Genomic DNA, 17717 nt, shown 5'->3' on the forward strand with positions numbered 1-17717 from the left:
CCATCTCGGAATCCCATCCTGGATTCCCATGCCACAATCCCATCCCATCCCAAAATCCCAGAATCCCATCCTGGAATCCCATCCCGGAATCCCATCCCTGAATCCCATCCAAATTCCATAATCTCATCCCAGAATCCCATCCTGGAATTCCATCCCAGATTCCCATCCCATCCCGCAATCCCATCCCGCAATTCCATAATCCCATCCCAAAATCCCATCCCAAAATCCCATCCCGCAATCCCATCCCATTCCATAATCCCATCTTGGAATCCCATCCTGGATTTCCATCCCACAATCCCATCCCATCCCATTCCATAATCCCATCCCAAAATCCCATCCCAGAATCCCATCCCGGAATCCCATCATGGATTCCCATCCCAGAATCCCCGTATGGAATTAAGGTTGGAAAAGCCCATGGAATCCAACCATTCCCATCGGATCCCAAGGATCCCACTCCAATCCCGGTCCTTGGGAATTTCTATCCCGGTTTTTGGCCCAAAAAGAGGAAAAATGTGGGATAGGGATGGATCCAGGAGGAAATTCCCATTTGATCCCAAGGATCCAGCCCCAAATCCCGGTCCTTGGGAATTTCTCTCCCGGTTTTTGGGCCAAAAATGAGGAAAAATGGGATAGGGATGGATCCAGGAGGGAATTTTGGTTTTTGGCCCAAAAATGAGGAAAAATGGGATAAGGATGGATCCAGGAGGAAATTCCCATTGGATCCCAAGGATCCCTCTCAAATCCCAGGAATTCCTTGGGAATTTCTCTCCCGGTTTTTGTCCCAAAAATGAGGAAAAATGGGATAAGGACGGATCCAGGAGGAAATTCCCATTGGATCCCAAGGATCCCTCTCAAATCCCAGGAATTCCTTGGGAATTTCTCTCCCGGTTTTTGGGCCAAAAAAGAGGAAAATGTGGGATAGGGATGGATCCAACAGGAAATTCCCATTGGATCCCAAAGATCCAGCCCCAAATCCCGGTTTTTGGGAATTTCTCTCCTGGTTTTTGGCCCAAAAATGAGGAAAAATGGGATAAGGACGGATCCAGGAGGAAATTCCCATCGGATCCCAAGGATCCCTCTAAAATCCCAGGAATTCCTTGGGAATTTTGGTTTTTGGGCCAAAAAAAGGAAAAATGGGATAAGGATGGATCCAGGAGGAAATTCCCATTGGATCCCAAGGATCCCTCTCAAATCCCAGGAATTCCTTGGGAATTTTGGTTTTTGGGCCAAAAAAAGGAAAAATGGGATAAGGATGGATCCAAGAGGAGATTCCCATCAGATCCCAAGGATCCCTCTCAAATCCCAGGAATTCCTTGGGAATTTCTATCCCGGTTTTTGGCCCAAAAAAGAGGAAAACCAGGGATAGGGATGGATCCAGGAGGAAATTCCCATTGGATCTCAAGGATCCCTCTCAAATCCCAGGAATTCCTTGGGAATTTTGGTTTTTGGGCCAAAAAGGAGGAAAAATGGGATAAGGATGGATCCAGGAGGAAATTCCCATCGGATCCCAAGGATCCAGCCCGAAATCCCAGGAATTCCATGGGAATTTCTCTCCCGGTTTTTGTCCCAAAAATGAGGAAAAATGGGATAAGGACGGATCCAGGAGGAAATTCCCATTGGATCCCAAGGACCCCTCTCAAATCCCAGGAATTCCATGGGAATTTCTATCCCGGTTTTTGGGTCAAAAATGAGGAAAAATGGGATAAGGATGGATCCAGGAGCAAATTCCCATCGGATCCCAAGGATCCAGCCCCAAATCCCAGGAATTCCATGGGAATTTCTCTCCTGGTTTTTGGGCCAAAAATGAGGGAAAATGGGATAAGGATGGATCCAAGAGGAAATTCCCATTGGATCCCAAGGATCCAGCCCCAAATCCCAGGAATTCCTTGGGAATTTCTCTCCCGGTTTTTGGCCCCAAAAAGAGGAAAAATGGGATAAGGATGGATCCAGGAGGAAATTCCCATCGGATCCCAAGGATCCAGCCCCAAATCCCAGGAATTCCTTGGGAATTTCTCTCCGGGTTTTTGGCCCAAAAATGAGGAAAAATGGGATAAGGACGGATCCAAGAGGAAATTCCCATCGGATCCCAAGGATCCCTCTCAAATCCCAGGAATTCCTTGGGAATTTCTCTCCTGGTTTTTGGCCCAAAAATAAGGAAAAATGGGATAAGGATGGATCCAAGAGGAAATTCCTGTCGGATCCCAAGGATCCCTCTCAAATCCCAGGAATTCCTTGGGAATTTCTCTCCTGGTTTTTGGCCCAAAAAAGAGGAAAAATGGGATAAGGATGGATCCAGGAGGAAATTCCCGTCGGATCCCTCTCAAATCCCAGGAATTCCATGGGAATTTCTATCCCGGGTTTTGGCCCAAAAATGAGGAAAAATGGGATAAGGATGGATCCAAGAGGAGATTCCCATTGGATCCCAAGGATCCCTCTCAAATCCCAGGAATTCCTTGGGAATTTTGGTTTTTGGGCCAAAAAAGAGGAAATTTGGGATAGGGATGGATCCAAGAGGAAATTCCCAATCCTTCCCGACCTTCTCGGTCTCCTGGATCAGCCTCAGGCTCTTCCTCTCCTCTTCCTCCTCCTCCTCCTCTTCCCGCTCCACCTTCTCTCCGAGGGCTTCCCTGGGCGGAAAACACGGAAAAGTTGGAATATTTTGTTAATATTTGATAAAAATAGCATTATTTATAATGATTTTATATATAAAATTAATAAATAATAAGAAGTATATAAATAAATATATAAAATGTAATAAAAACAAAAATATAAAATCTGATAAAAACATGAAAGATAATAAAAGTTATAAATGTAAAACTTAATAAGTTAATAAAAAAACTTAATAAAAAAGTTAATTCTAAAAAGTTAATAAAAACCTTAATTAAAGCTTAATGAAAATTAAAGATAAAAATTAATAAAAGGGTGAATTATTTAATAAAATCTTTATATATAATATAATATAATATAATATAATATAATATAATATAATATAATATAATATAATATAATATAATATAATATAATATAATATAATATAATATAATATAATATAATATAATATAATATAATATAATATAATATAATATAATATAATATAATATAATATAATATAATATAATATAATATAATATGATATAATATAATATAATATAATATAATATAATATAATATATAATAAAATATAATATAATTCCATCCCACTTGGATATTCCAGTGGGATCAATCCCAGGTGGGGTCGGGAAGGGATTTGGGATGATCCCAATGGGATCCTTCCTGCTCGGGATATTCCCGCAGCCTGGGATTGGGATTGGGATTGGGATTGGGATTGGGATTGGGATTGGGATTGGGATGGATCCTGAGCCTTTGGGATTGGGATTGGGTTAGGGATGGATTCTGAGCCTTTGGGATGGATCCTGAACCTTTAGGATTTGGTTTGGGATGGATCCTGAGCCTTTGGGATTGGGATTGGGATGGGCTTGGAGCCCATCGGAATGGTTCTGAGCCCTGGGAATGGATTTGGGATGGATCCCGAGCCTGGATTTGGGATTGGGATGGATCCTGAGCCTTTGGGATGGATCCTGAACTGGCATTTGGGATTGGGATGGATCCTGAACCTTTGGGATAGATCCTGACCCCAGGATTGGGTTTGGGATGAATTTGAATCCTGGATTTGGGATTGGGATGGATCCTGAGTTTTTGGGATGGATCCTGAGCCCGGGATTGTTTTTCAGATGGATCCTGAGCCTTGGAATTGGGATTGGGATGGATCCTGAGCCTGGGATTGGGATGGATCCTGAGCCTTTGGAATGGATTTGGGATGGATTTTGAGCCTGGGAATGGATTTGGGATGGATCCCAAGCCTGGGATTTGGATTGGGATGGATCCTGAGCCTTTGGGATGGATCCCGAGCTCTGGAATGTCCCTGAGCCCCCGGGACAGGTTTGGGACAGATCCCCAGCCCCGGTTCCGGTAATCCCCGAGTTTGGGGTGCGCTCCCGACCCCCGGCCCCGTCCCGGTTTGGGGCGGGCACCCCCCAGCACCACCTCCCGCTGCGGAAAACCGGGAGAATCCTCTGGAAAACCGGGAACGGGAATGGCCCCGCCGCTCCTCACCGGCGCCGGCCATCGATGCGGTGGCGGCGGGCGGCGATTCGCTGCTGGCGCTCCCAGTCCGCGCCGGGACCGGGATCGGAACCGGGATCGGAACCGCGATCGGCACCGGGAACAGCACCGGGATCGGTACCGGAAACAGCACCGGGATCGGCTCTGAGATCGGGATCGGCACCGGGATCGGAACCGGGACCGGAAACAGCACCGGGAACAGCACCGGGATCGGCTCTGAGATCGGGATCGGCACCGGGAACAGCACCGGGACCGGGATCGGCACCGGAACGGGGATCGGCACCGGGAACAGCACCGGGATCGGTACCGAGATCAGCACCGGGAATAGCACCGGGATCGGTACCGGGATCGGCTCTGAGATCGGGATCAGCACCGGGAAGAGCACCGGGACCGGGAACAGCACCGGGACCGGGATCGGCCCCGGGACCGGGCTCAGCACCGGGATCCGGTTTGGGATGAGCTTTAGGATCCGGTTTAGGCCCGGGCCCGATCTCCGCCTGCTCCGGGCTCGGCCCCGGGCCCGCCCCGTCCGCCATGAGCACACCTGAGCGCAGGTGCGCTGCCGCTTCTGCGCATGCGCGTTTCCCGTTGCCCCGGCAACGGCCGATGCGCGGCGCTCACTGCGCATGCGCGCAGCGCTGAGCGTCGCTCGTTGCTAAGCAACTGGGGCGGTGTCTCTGCGCTGCTGCGCATGCGCGGAAGTGCTTCCCGTTGCTTGGCAACGGCGGGAGCATCATGGCCGCCCTCCCCACCACGCTCCCAAATTTTCCAAATTTTCCAAATTTTCCCGGCGCTTTTCCGGGGAAGCAGCGGGAAAAAGGCACCGGGAGAGCTCCTGCCGCTGCTTCCCGCTGGGATTCGGGAAATGGGGTTGGAATGAGGGGAGGGGCCGGGCTGGAATTCCCAAGGGATCCCTGGGAGTGTCACAGGAAAAGTTGGAGCATCGGGATGGTGGGGTGGGAATGGGATGGGACTGGAGCTCCATGGATCCCATCCCAAACCATTCCGGGATTCTGGGATCGAGGATGCTCAGGATCCATCCCGAGGGATTTTTATGGAATTTCGGGATGGAAAAGGGAAGGGAGACCCTTCCTGGAGTCCCGAATTCCCAGTGAAGCCCCTGGATCCCAAAATTCCTTCTCCAGGAGGAATCAGATGGGGATGGATCCAATGCCAGGATGGGAGAGCCGGGAATGTTCTCCGGGATCAGGGAAGGATCCAGGGAATCCTTGGAGCCGCTTCCCGATCCCAAAGGGGCTCCAGGAGAGCTGGAATTTGGGGAAGGGCTGGAGGGGCAGGAGCCAGGGAATGGAATTCCCAGTGGGAAAGGGGAGCTTGGGATTTTGGGATCTGGGGCAGGAATTCCCGGCCGGGCTGGAATTCCCAGAGAATCCCTGGGAACATCCCATAACCGGGATCCCACTCTGAATTCCTGGGATTTGCTTTCCCGGCCTCTCCCCATCCTCTCCCTCTGCGGAATCCCAGGAATTCCGTGGATTCCATGGGAAGCAGGCCCGGATCTCTCCAGGCTCAGCATTCCCGGGCCTCTCCCGCCTCCTCCGGGATTTGGGAACGCCGTTGGTTGCCATGGGGTTGCCATGGGGTTGCCATGGGGTTTCCATGGAATTCCGATCCGCAGTTTCCATGGAAATCGCCGGAGGTTGGGAATGGGATGGGGGTGGTGGGGGGATGGGGTGAGGCCCTGTCAGGATTCCCGGGATGGCTCCACATGGAAAAAAAAATTCCCGACCTTTCCAACCTCTGGTTCCCCAAATCCTCCTTTTTTCCCCTTCCTGGAGATCCCAGGGAAAGGGAATTCCCTTTTCCAGGGAATTTCACAGCTGGTTTGGGAATCAAGGAGTGGGAATATTCCGTGGGATGATTTCTGGAAAATCCGGCTGGATTTTGGGATATCCCGACCACTTTGGGATCCGAATTAGATGGGAAAAGCGGGGGAAAATCCGGGAATTTCGGTCCGATCCATCCCACTCCCGCCACCAAATCCCTTTCCCAACGCCGATCCCAAAGGATGAGGAAAACCAGGATGAGGAAAACCGGGATGAGGAAAACCGGGATGAGGAAAACCGGGATGAGGAAAACCGGGATGAGGAAAACCGGGATGAGGAAAACCGGGATGAGGAAAACCGGGATGATCCCATGGCTGACCCCATCCACCCATCCCCCCTCATTCCCGCTGTTTTCCAGGATTTTCCCACCCCCAAACCCATCCCGAAGTGGAATTCTCCCAGGAAATCTTGGAATGACGGAGGGGGGTTGGAATTTTTTCCCAGCTCCCGCTTTTCCAGCCGGGAGATGGCAGCAGGATCCCGCAGAATTCCCGGCACTGGGAACGGCTCCATCCAAACCTCGGGAAGCGCCTCCAACTTCTCCCGCTCCCAAATCCCGGCGGATCCTCGGGAGAGCATTCCCGGATCCAGCAGCTCCCTCGGGAAAAAGTAAGTGGATCCCCGTTTGTTTAATTAATTTTAATTTTAATTTTAATTTTATTTTTAATTTTCTTTTTAATTTTTATTTTAGTTTTAATTTTTTTATTTTAATTTTTAATTTTTATTTTGGTTTTGATTTTAATTTTAATTGTATTTTTTATTTTAATTTTAATTTTTATTTTTATTTCAATATTAAGTTTAAGTTTAAGTTTTATTTTTATTTTAATTCTTAATTTTTGCTTTATTTTTATTTTTATTTTTATTTTTATTTTTATTTTTATTTTTATTTTTATTTTTATTTTTATTTTTATTTTTATTTTTATTTTTATTTTTAATTTCAATTTTTATTTTAATTTTTATTTTTAATTTCAATTTTTATTTTAATTTTAATTTTTAATTTTAATTTAAATTTTAATTATAATTTTTAATTTTAATTTTAATTTTTAATTTTTGTTTCAGTTTTAAATTCTATTTTATTTTTATTTTTAATTTTAATTTTATTTTTATTTTTAATTTTAATTTTTAGCTTTAATTTTAATTTTATTTTTATTTTTAATTTTAATTTTTATTTTTATTTTTATTTTTAATTTTAATTTTTAGTTTTATTTTTTAGTTTTATTTTTAATCTTAATTTTTGATTTTAATTCTAATTCCAATTCCAATTCTAATTCTAATTCTAATTCTAATTCTAATTCTAATTCCAATTCTAATTCTAATTCCAATTCTAACTTTTAATTTTAATTTTAATTTTAACTGAAATAAAATCCCCGCGAGCCGCAATTCCAAGCGCCGCTCCCCAACAACGACGGGAACAAATCCCGGCGGGTTTAATTCCCAACTCTCCGCACCAATGGGAAAAAAAAATGGGAAAAACTGGGAATTGGGAAAGGAGGAGGGGGGAGGGAAGGGGGGGAGGGGAGGGAGCTGCGGTTTCCCGGGAGCCGTTCCCGGAGCGACGGGATCGGGATCGGGATCGGGATCGGGATCGGGATCGGGATCGGGATCGGGATCGGGATCGGGATCGCCTCTGGAAAAGGGAACATGGGATGGCTCCGCCGCCTCCTGAGCCGCTTCTCCGGTGGGTCCTCGGGAAAAGCGGGAATGCCGCGGGAATTTGGGATTGGGGCTGGGATCCGCGGGAATTCCAGCGGCGTTTTCCTCCCGAAATTGTGCGGGATGAGGGGACGGGGTGGGAAAAGGGTCGGGAGGAGCGGGACGGGCGCAGCTCCGCGGAGATTCCCGCCGGGAATTTTTTTGGGATATGGATGAGTGGATTCCACCCCCCCAAACGCGCTCCGGGAGATTCCCGGTGGTCCGGGGGATCCGGGATTGGATCCGGGATTGGATCCGGGATTGGATCCTGGATTCCGGCCCGGGGGATCCGGGATTGGATCCGGGATTCCGGCCCGGGATTGGATCCGGGATTCCAGCCCGGGGGATCTGGGATTGGATCCGGGATTCCGGCCCGGGGGATCCGGGATTGGATCCGGGATTGGATCCGGGATTGGATCCGGGATTGGATCCGGGATTCCAGCCCGGGGGATCTGGGATTGGATCCGGGATTGGATCCGGGATTGGATCCGGGATTGGATCCGGGATTCCGGCCCGGGGGATCCGGGATTGGATCCGGGATTCCGGCCCAGGGATCCGGGATTGGATCCGGGATTCCAGCCCAGGGGATCCGGGATTCCAGCCTGGAGGATCCGGGATTCCAGCCCGGGGAATCTGGGATTCGGGATTCCAGCCCGGGGGATCCGGGATTGGATCTGGGATTCTGGCCCGGGGGATCCGGGATTGGATCCGGGATTCCAGCCCGGAGGATCCGGGATTCCAGCCCAGGGGATCCGGGATTCCAGCCCGGAGCGGGAGCGTGGGAATTGCGTGTTGGTGTGCGTGGGAGAGATCGGGGACAGCCGGGAATGGAGATCCGGGGATCCACTGGGGGGGATCCACGGAGGGGATCCACGGAGGGGATCCACGGAGGGGATCCACTAGGGAATCCTGGGGGGGGGATCCATGGAGGGATCCACGGGACGGATCCACTGGATGGATCCACGGGACGGATCCATTGGGGGGGTCCACAGGAGGGATCCATGGAGGGATCCACAGTTGGAATCCACAGGAGGGATCCACAGAGGGATCCACGGAGGGATCCACGGGACGGATCCACAGTGGGATCAACAGAGGGATCCACGGGTGAGATTCGCTGAGGGATCCACGGGACGGATCCATGGAGGGATCCACAGGAGAGATCCATGGGGGGATCCATGGAGGGATCCACGGTGAGGGATCAACAGAGGGATCCATGGAGGGATCCACAGGAGGGATCCACAGAGGGATCCACAAAGGGATCAATGGGAGGGATCCACGGAGGGATCCACGGGAGGGATCCGCGGCCATCCCGGAAAAAGGGATCTCCCCAGGATCCCGGGATTCCTGCGCCTCATCCGCTTGGGAAAAAGGATTCGGCGTCCCTAAAACCGAAATCCGGGCGGATGATCCCGGATCGGGAATTCCAGAGAAGGGGATGATGAGGGAATTCCCTGTGGGTTTTAGGGAATGGGGGAATCCCTTGGGATTCCTTCCCGTCTTTCCAGCTGGGACAACCTGGAGCAGGGAAAATTTGGGAACAGCAGGAGCTTAGGGAAGGGGATGGAATGGGAATGGGAATGGGAATGGGAATGGGAATGGGAATGGGGATGGGAATGGGGATGGGAATGGGAACGGGAATGGGAACGGGAATGGGGATGGGAATGGGGATGGGAATGGGAATGGGAATGGGAATGGGAATGGGAATGGGGACGGGAATGGGAACGGGATTGGGAATGGGATTGGGGAGTGGGAATGGGAATGGGAATGGGAATGGGAATGGGAATGGGAATGGGAATGGGAACGGGAATGGGGATGGGGATGGGGATGAGGATGGGGATGGGGATGGGAATGGGAACGGGAACGGGAATGGGAATGGGAATGAGCCGGGTGTCCTTGGTCACCACCGTGGCCTGCAGCTCCACAGGAATTCCCACCTGGAATTTCGGGAAGCGCTCACCCCTCTCATTCCCCATTCCCACTGGGAATTCCCAGCCCATCCCGGGATCGCAGCTGTGGGATCAGGGGCTCCCCCCGCTCCCCGTCCTCCCCTTCCCGCTTTTCCTCCCGGCATTCCCACAATTCCAAACCCCGCCGGGATCGGGGATCTGGGCTCGTCCTGCGGGCAGAATTCCCGGGGATGGATCCCGGGGATGGATCCCGGGGATGGATCCCGGGATCGGGAAGGCGGCGGCGCTTCCCGGGGGAGTGGCGGCGCCCCGGGACCGCCTCCCGCTCCTTCCCCTTTCCCCCTTCCTGCCCCGGCTCCTTCCGCGCTCCGGGAGCGGCTCCGGCTTTTCCCGGGAATCCGGGGCGGGGGGATTGGATCCCCCTGCGCCGGGAGAGGATTCCCTGGAATCCGCGCCCGAATTCCCGGCTGATTCCCAAAGCTCGCCGCGCAGGATCCCGGAGTTTTCCTGCTTCCCGCTTTTCCATCCCCGGATTTCTGGAAGCGATTCCAGCGCTTCCCGCGGGATCCGATCCCGCCGGGATCCGGGATCTGATCCCACCGGGATCCGGGATCCGATCCCACCGGGAGCCAGCAGGACACGGGGATCCTGCGGGAAGGTGAGAGCCGCTTCCCAAATTCGGGAAACACCGGGAAGAGCCGAGGGAATGGGAGCGGGATCCCATTCCATTCCCTTCCCAACATTCCGGGAAAACTGGGATGAGCTCCCCGGCGGGAAGGTGAAGGTGGAAGTTCGGGAATTTGGGAATATCAGAGGTGAGGATGGGGAATTCCATGGGATTTTTGCTGGAATCAAGGTTTTCCCAGTGCTGGGGCGATTCTGGAAGCGGGAATTGGGAACGGGGTGGATTTGGTGGGATTTGGTGCATCCAGGGATTCACCAAATCCATATCCAGCCCCGAGCTTTTCCAAGGGTTGGGAATGCAGCGTCGGAATCCTTTGGCTTTTTTCCTGGCGGATGGAGCTGGAAATCTGGGAATTTTTCCATGGTTCCTCCACCGATGAAGGGGTAAAAACCTGGGAAAAGCACCAGGGAAAATCCCACAGGGATTAAAGGAGGTTTTCCCGAGGAAAATCCCACAGATTTGGCTGCGTTTGCTCTCGGGATGGATCCCGGGAAGGGCAGGGATGGATCCTGGAAAAAATCCTGGAAAGGATAGGGAAGGATCCTGGGAAGGATGGGAATGGATCCTGGAAAGGATAGGGAAGGATCCTGGGAAGGACACGGATGGATCCGGGGAAGGATCCTGAGAAGGATCCCAGAAAAGGTCCTGGAATGGATGGGAATGGATCCTGGGAATGAGGGGGGTGAGGTGGATCCCAGGAAAGATTCCCAGGAAGGATCCCAGGAAGAACAGGGATGGATCCTGGAAAAGATCCCAGAAAGGGGAAGGGATGGATCCTGGGATGGATCCCAGGAAAGATTCCCAGGAATGATCCCAGAAAGGGGAAGGGATGGATCCTGGGAAGGATCCTGGGAAGGATCCCAGGAAGAACAGGGATGGATCCTGGAAATTATCCCGGAAAGGACGGGGAAGGATCCTGGGAAGGATCCCAGGAAAGACAGGGATGGATTCTGGGAAGAATCCCGGAAAAAATCCCAGAATGGACAGGGATGGATCCTGGGAAGGATCCTAGAAAAGATCCTGGAAAGGACCAGGCTGGATCCTGGGAAGGATCTCAGAAAAAATCCCGGAATGGATGGGGATGGATCCTAGGAATGAGGGGGGTGGATCCCAGGATGGATGAGGATGGATCCCAGGAAGGATCCCAGGAAGGGCAGGGATGGATCCTGGGAAGGATCCCGGGAAGGATCCCAGGAAGGATCCCGGGAAGGACAGGGATGGATCCTAGAAGAGATCCTGGAAAGGACAAGGATGGATCCTGGGAAGGATCTCAGAAAAAATCCCGGAATGGATGGGGATGGATCCCAGGAAAGATCCCAGGAAAGATCCCAGGAGGATCCCGGCAAGGACGGGACCGGTGGGATCACGGAGAGGCCGTTTGAGGAAGTGGCTGGAAAAGGGGAACAGGAAGCGGCCGAGGCTCCCGACAGCCCCCGGGAAACCTCGGAAAGCTCCGGAGTTGGGGCCGAAAACAGCCCAAAAAATCCCGTCAGTCAAAATCCCGGGATCTGACAGGAAAATCCAGGGATCTGACAGGAATATCCCAGGATCCAATGGGAAAATCCCAGGATCTGGAGAGAAAATCCCAGGATCTGATGGGAAAATCCTGAGATCTGACAGGAAAATCCCAGGATCTGACAGGAAAATCCTGGGGATCTGACGGGAATATCCCAGGATCCAATGGGAAAATCGCAGGATCTGGAGAGAAAATCCCAGGATCTGATGGGAAAATCCCGGGATCTGACAGGGAAATCCTGGGATCTGATGAGAAAATCCTGGGATCTGACAATGGGAAAATCCTGGGATCTGACAGGAATGGGATTTTAGGTTAAATAAAAGGGATTTTTTTTTTTTTTTTTTTTGGTTAAGGGATTGATGTGGGACTCGTGGGAATGATGGGAAAATGGGAATGATGGATCCATGGGAATGATGGATCCATGGGAATAATGGGAATATGAAAATAAGGGATATGTGGAAATGATGGGAAAATGGGAATGGTGGGAATATGGGAATGATGGATACGTGGGAATGATGGGACTGTGGGAATATGGACAAGTGGGAATTATGGGAATTTTGGGAATGACAGGAATATGGGAATATGGGAATGATGGATATTTCTGAATGTGGGATATCTGGGAACGGTGGGAAAATAGGAACGATGGGAATATGAGAATGATGGGAATATGGGAATGATGGACACGTGGGAATTTTGGGAATGCCAGGAATATGGGAATATGGGAATGATGGATATTTCTGAATGTGGGATATCTGGGAATGATGGGAATATGGGAATGCTAGGTGGGAGTGATGGACAGGTGGGAATTCATGGATCATCCATGATTTGGGAATTTGGCGCCTCGGCAGAGCTTTGGGATCTCAATCCCGGGTCAGCACAGGCTGGAAAATGAATTCCCAATTTTTTTCCAGGATCATTTCTGGGCAGGGAACAGGCGGAGTGGGGCCAGGTGGGAATTCCTTCTTTTCTGGCCTGAAAAATTCGGGATTTGGGATTTTCCCAAGCCTGGGGATGCTTTGGGATGTCTTTTCCCGGGATCGCTCCCGGCTGGAGCAGCCGGAACGGCCAAAATGTCCATGGGGATGGGGATTAGAGGGAATCATTTGGAAAATCGGAAAAAATTCCCTGAAATTTGGGAATTTTCCCTGTGGGGAGGATCCGGCACCCCTCCCCTCCCTCGATCCCATGGAATGCCTGAAATCCCATGGAATTCCTGGGATCGGCTGCAGGGCTGGGAATGACAGGGCTGGGATCAGACAGACGCAACTCCAGAGGTTTTATGGATCGGGAATCACCATCCCAAAAAGTGGGATCGGGGATCATCCTGGGAGATCCCATCCTGGAATTCCAGGATGTCCAGAGAGGTTTTCCTTCCCAGATGGTCGGGCCCCATCCCATCCCAGCTCGGGAACAGCGGGAATATCGGGAACGCAGCGTTCCTTCCCTGTTCCCCTGATCCTGAGTCATTCCCGTGCGTGGGATTCCGGCAGCGCTCCCGGCCGGGGGCGGATTCCCGGGAAAAGGTCGGATTCCCGGGAAGCTGCTCCCGGTGGGGGTGAGGGGGAAAGAAGGGAAAGAGGGAAAAATGGGATGGAGGGAAAAGCGGGGAGCTGGGGGAGATGGGATGCGGGGAAATGGGAAAATAGGGAGCAGGGGAAAAAATGGGATAAAAGAGAGATGGGATGCAGGGAAAAATGGGATGCAGGGGGAGATGGGATTCAGGGAAAATGGGATTCAGGGAAAATGGGATTCAGGAGGAGATGGGATTCAGGGAAAATGGGATTCAGGGAAAATGGGATGCAGGGAAAATGGGATGCAGGAGGAGATGGGATTCAGGGAAAATGGGATGCAGGGAAAAATGGGATGCAGGAGGAGGTCGGAAACATGGAAAAAATGGGATGCAGGGGGAGATGGGATTCAGGGAAAAGGGGATTCAGGGAAAATGGGATTCAGGGAAAATGGGATGGAGGGAAAGTGGGGAGCTGGAGCAGATGGGATGCAGGGAAAATGGGATTCAGGAAAAATGGGATTCAGGGAAAAATGGGATTCAGGGAAAATGGGATTCAGGGAAAAATGGGATGGAGGAGGAGATGGGATTCAGGGAAAATGGGATTCAGGGAAAATGGGATGCAGGAGGAGGTCGGAAACATGGAAAAATGGGATGCAGGAGGAGATGGGATTCAGGGAAAATGGGATTCAGGGAAAATGGGATTCAGGGAAAAATGGGATTCAGGGAAAATGGGATTCAGGGAAAAATGGGATGGAGGAGGAGATGGGATTCAGGGAAAATGGGATTCAGGGAAAATGGGATTCAGGGAAAATGGGATTCAGGAAAAATGGGATTCAGGGAAAATGGGATTCAGGGAAAATGGGATTCAGGGAAAATGGGATTCAGGGAAAATGGATTCAGGAAAAATGGGATGCAGGAGGAGATGGGAGTCAGGGAAAATGGGATTCAGGGAAAATGGCATGCAGGAGGAGGTCAGAAACATGGAAAAATGGGATACAGGGGGAGGTGGAAAATGGGATGGAGGGAAAGTGGGGAGCTGGAGCAGATGGGATGCAGGAAAATGGGAAAATGGGAAAATGGGAAGCAGGAGGAGATGGGATCCAGGGAAAAATGGGAATGAGGGAAAATGGGATTCAAGTGAGATGGGAAAGAGGGAAAATGGGATACAAGTGGGAATGGGATGCAGGGAAAATGGGATACAGGGGGAGGTGGGAAATTGGGAAAATGGGAAGCAGAGGAGATGGGATTCAGGGAAAATGGGATGCAGGTGGAAATGGGAAAATGGGAGAGATGGGAGCAGGGAAAATGGGATGAAAGAGGCAATTGGAAATGTGGAAAAATTGGATGCAGGGGGAGGTGGGAAATTGGGAAAATGGGAAGCAGATGAGATGGGAAAGAGGGAAAATGGGATGCAAGTGAGATGGGATTCAGGGAAAATGGGATGGAGGGAAAAGTGGGAAGCTGGAGGAGATGGGATACAGGGAAAAATGGGATGCAGGGAAAACAGGAATATGGGAAAAGGGGATGTAAGTGAAATGGGAAACAGGGAAAATGAGATGCAGGGAAAATGGGATACATGGGAAAATGGGATACAAGAGAGATGGGATGCAGGGAAAATGGGATGCAAATGAGATGGGAAACAGGGAAAACAGGATACAGGGAAATGGGAATATGGGAAAATGGGATGCAAGTGAGATGGGAAAGAGGGAAAATGGGATACAAGTGGGAATGGGATGCAGGGAAAATGGGATACATACAGGGGGAGGTGGGAAATTGGGAAAATGGGAAGCAGGGAAAAATGGGATGCATGGAAAATCGGGGAGCTGGGATACAGCAGAAGATAGGAAACTGGGAAAACGGGATACAGGTGGAAATGGGAAACTGGGAAAACGGGATACAGGGAAAATGGGAAGCAGAGGAGATGGGATTCAGGGAAAATGGGAAGCAGGTGGTGATGGAATGTGGGAAGGCGTGGGATACCGGGAAGTTGGGATGTGGGAAGCAGTGGGATCCAGGGAAGTTGAAGGTGGGATCCAGGGAAGTTGTGATTTGAGAATTTGGGAAGTTGGGACCTGAGTCTCTGCCCAGCCCTGCTCCCAACCCCACCCACTCCGATGTTTTCCCACTCTGGAAAAGGTGGAATAACAGCCGGGAGTGGGGAATAACCCCACAGCACCATGGGCGGGAATTGAACGGGATCCAGGAAATCCTGGGAATGCTTTCAGCTGCCTTGGGGACTTCCTTGGAATGAGAAAGAATTTTGGGATCCCTTAGGAGAAGGGGGAAGGGGATGGATCCACTGCCAGGCTGGGAGAGCCGGGAATGTTCCCCTGGATCAGGGAAGGATCCAGGGAATCCTTGGAGCCGCTTCCCGATCCCAAAGGGGCTCCAGGAGAGCTGGAATTTGGGGAAGGGCTGGAGGGGCAGGAGCCAGGGAATGGAATTCCCAGTGGGAAAGGGGAGCTTGGGAGTTTGGGATTTGGGCAGGAATTCCCGGCTGGGCTGGAATTCCCAGAGAATCCCTGGGAATATCCAAGGGTGGATTTGGATCACCCCGGGATCATGGGAAGTGTCCCTGGGATGGGATTGGAGGTCCATGGATCCCATCCCAAACCATTCCGGGATTCTGGGATCAAGGATGCTCAGGATCCATCCTGAGGGATTTTTATGGAATTTGGGGATGGAAAAGGGAAGGAAGACCCTTCCTGGAGTCCCAAATTCCCAGTGAAGCCCCTGGATCCCAAAATTCCTTCTCAAGGAGGAGTTGAGTGCTGGATCCTGCTTCTGGTCCTGGTTTTGGTTCCAATACCGGTGCTGGGTCCTGGTTCTGGTCCTGATACTGGTGTCAGGTGCTGGGTCCTGGTTCTGGTCCAGGTTCTGGTCCCGATACCAGTGTTGGGTGCTGGGTCCTGGTTCTGGTCCTGGTTCTGGTCCCGATACTGGTGTCGGGTGCTGGGTCCTGGTTCTGGTCCCGATACTGGTCTCGAATGCTGGGTCCTGGTTCTTGGTCCTGGTTCTGGTCCCGATACCAGTGTTGGGTGCTGGGTCCTGGTTCTTGGTCCAGGTTCTGGTCCCGATACTGGTGTTGGGTGCTGGGTTCTGGTTCTGGTTCTTGTCCCGATACTGGTGTTGGGTGCTGGGTCCTGGTTCTTGGTCCTGGTTCTGGTCCTGATACCAGTGTTGGGTGCTGGGTCCCGGTTCTGGTCCCGATACTGGTGTTGGGTGCTGGGTCCCGGTTCTGGTCCCGATACCGGTGTTGGGTGCTGGGTTCTGGTTCTTGGTCCTGGTTCTGGTCCCGATACCAGTGTTGGGTGTGGGGTCCCGGTTCTTGGTCCTGGTTCTGGTCCCGATACCAGTGTTCAGTGCTGGGTTCTGGTTCTGGTTCTGGTCCCGATACCGGTGTTGGGTGCTGGGTTCTGGTTCTGGTCCCAATACCAGTGTTGGGTGCTGGGTCCCGGTTCTTGTCCTGATACCGGTCTTGAGTGCTGGGTCCCGGTTCTTCGTCCTGGTTCTGGTCCCGATACCAGTGTTCAGTGCTGAGTTCTGGTTCTGGTTCTGGTCCCGATACCAGTGTTGGGTGCTGGGTTCTGGTTCTGGTCCCGATACTGGTGTTGGGTGCTGGGTCCCGGTTCTTGGTCCTGGTTCTGGTCCTGGGTTCTGGTTCTGGTTCCGGGGTTGGTGTTGGGTGCCAAGTGTTCAGTGTTGGGTCCTGGTTCTGGTCCTGGTTCTGATCCTGGGTTCTGGTTCTGGTTCCGGGGCTGGTGTTGGGTGCTGAGTGTTCAGTGCTGGGTCCTGGTTCTGGTCCCGATTCTGGTCCTGGTGCTGCTCCCAGGGCTGGTTCTGGTTCCGGGGCTGGTGTTGGGTGCCGAGTGTTCAGTGCTGGGTCCTGGATCCCAGTGCTGGTCCCGGTTCTGGTCCCGGTTCTGGTCCCAACACCGGTTTTGGGTTCTGGGTGCCGGTACCAGCTTCAACGCGGGTGTTTGGGACCTGGTGCCGGTTCCGGGTGCTGGGTGTCACTCCCGGTTCTGGGTCCTTGTCCCAGTGTCGTTGTTGGCTGCTGGTTCCGGTTCTGGTGCCATTGTTGGGTTCTGGGTCCCGGTGCCGGTTCCGGCACTGGTGCCTCCGTCAGGTGCTGGTTCTGGTTCTGGTCCCAGTGTCCCTGTTGGGTGCCAGGTCCTGGTGCCGGTGCCACTGTCGGGTGCTGGGCTCCGGATCCCGGTGCTGGTCCCTGTGCCGGTGCCGGGTCCCAGTGCCGGTTCTGGGTGCTGGGTTTTGGGTCCCGGTGCCGGTTCCTGTGCTGTGTCCTATGTCCTGGATCCCGGTGTCGGTGCTGGTGCCGGGTCCCGGTGCCGGTGGTGGGTGCTGGGTGCTGGGTCTCAGTTCCAGTGTCGGGTGCTGGTCCCGGTTCCGGTGCTGGGTGCTGTGTTTTCGGTCCCGG

The 17717-nt window shown here is 51.9% G+C and overlaps 2 protein-coding genes across 8 annotated transcripts in view; one reads left to right on the top strand and one right to left on the bottom strand.

The window, feature by feature from the left end:
* The window catches only part of LOC105760434 (E3 ubiquitin-protein ligase TRIM35), a 46851-nt gene extending 42157 nt beyond the window's left edge, over positions 1–4694 (bottom strand). Inside the window, exons 1-2 of the mRNA XM_072926225.1 lie at positions 4114–4694; positions 2537–2627 (exon numbers count right to left, since the gene is read on the bottom strand). Coding sequence (XP_072782326.1) covers positions 2537–2627; positions 4114–4658 — 636 coding nt within the window. The 5' untranslated portion in view covers positions 4659–4694. The remainder of the gene's footprint in view (positions 1–2536; positions 2628–4113) is intronic.
* PTK2B (protein tyrosine kinase 2 beta) overlaps positions 4552–17717 on the top strand; it is a 96336-nt gene continuing 83170 nt past the window's right edge. The window contains exons 1-2 of one of the 7 annotated variants that reach the window (XM_072926231.1): positions 4552–4676; positions 6414–6578. Coding sequence is in view for 5 of the 7 variants with exons in the window: in XM_072926227.1 (XP_072782328.1) it covers positions 6152–6578 (427 nt within the window). In the remaining 2 variants the exon portion in view is untranslated. Of the gene's footprint in view, positions 4677–5915; positions 6579–7513; positions 7648–9899; positions 10227–17717 lie in introns of those variants that run through there. The other 6 variants (XM_072926228.1, XM_072926227.1, XM_072926226.1 and 3 more) reach the window with 6 other exon arrangements.

This window comes from Taeniopygia guttata, chromosome 3 (assembly GCF_048771995.1).
Source record: "Taeniopygia guttata chromosome 3, bTaeGut7.mat, whole genome shotgun sequence".
Classification (NCBI taxonomy): domain Eukaryota; kingdom Metazoa; phylum Chordata; class Aves; order Passeriformes; family Estrildidae; genus Taeniopygia; species Taeniopygia guttata.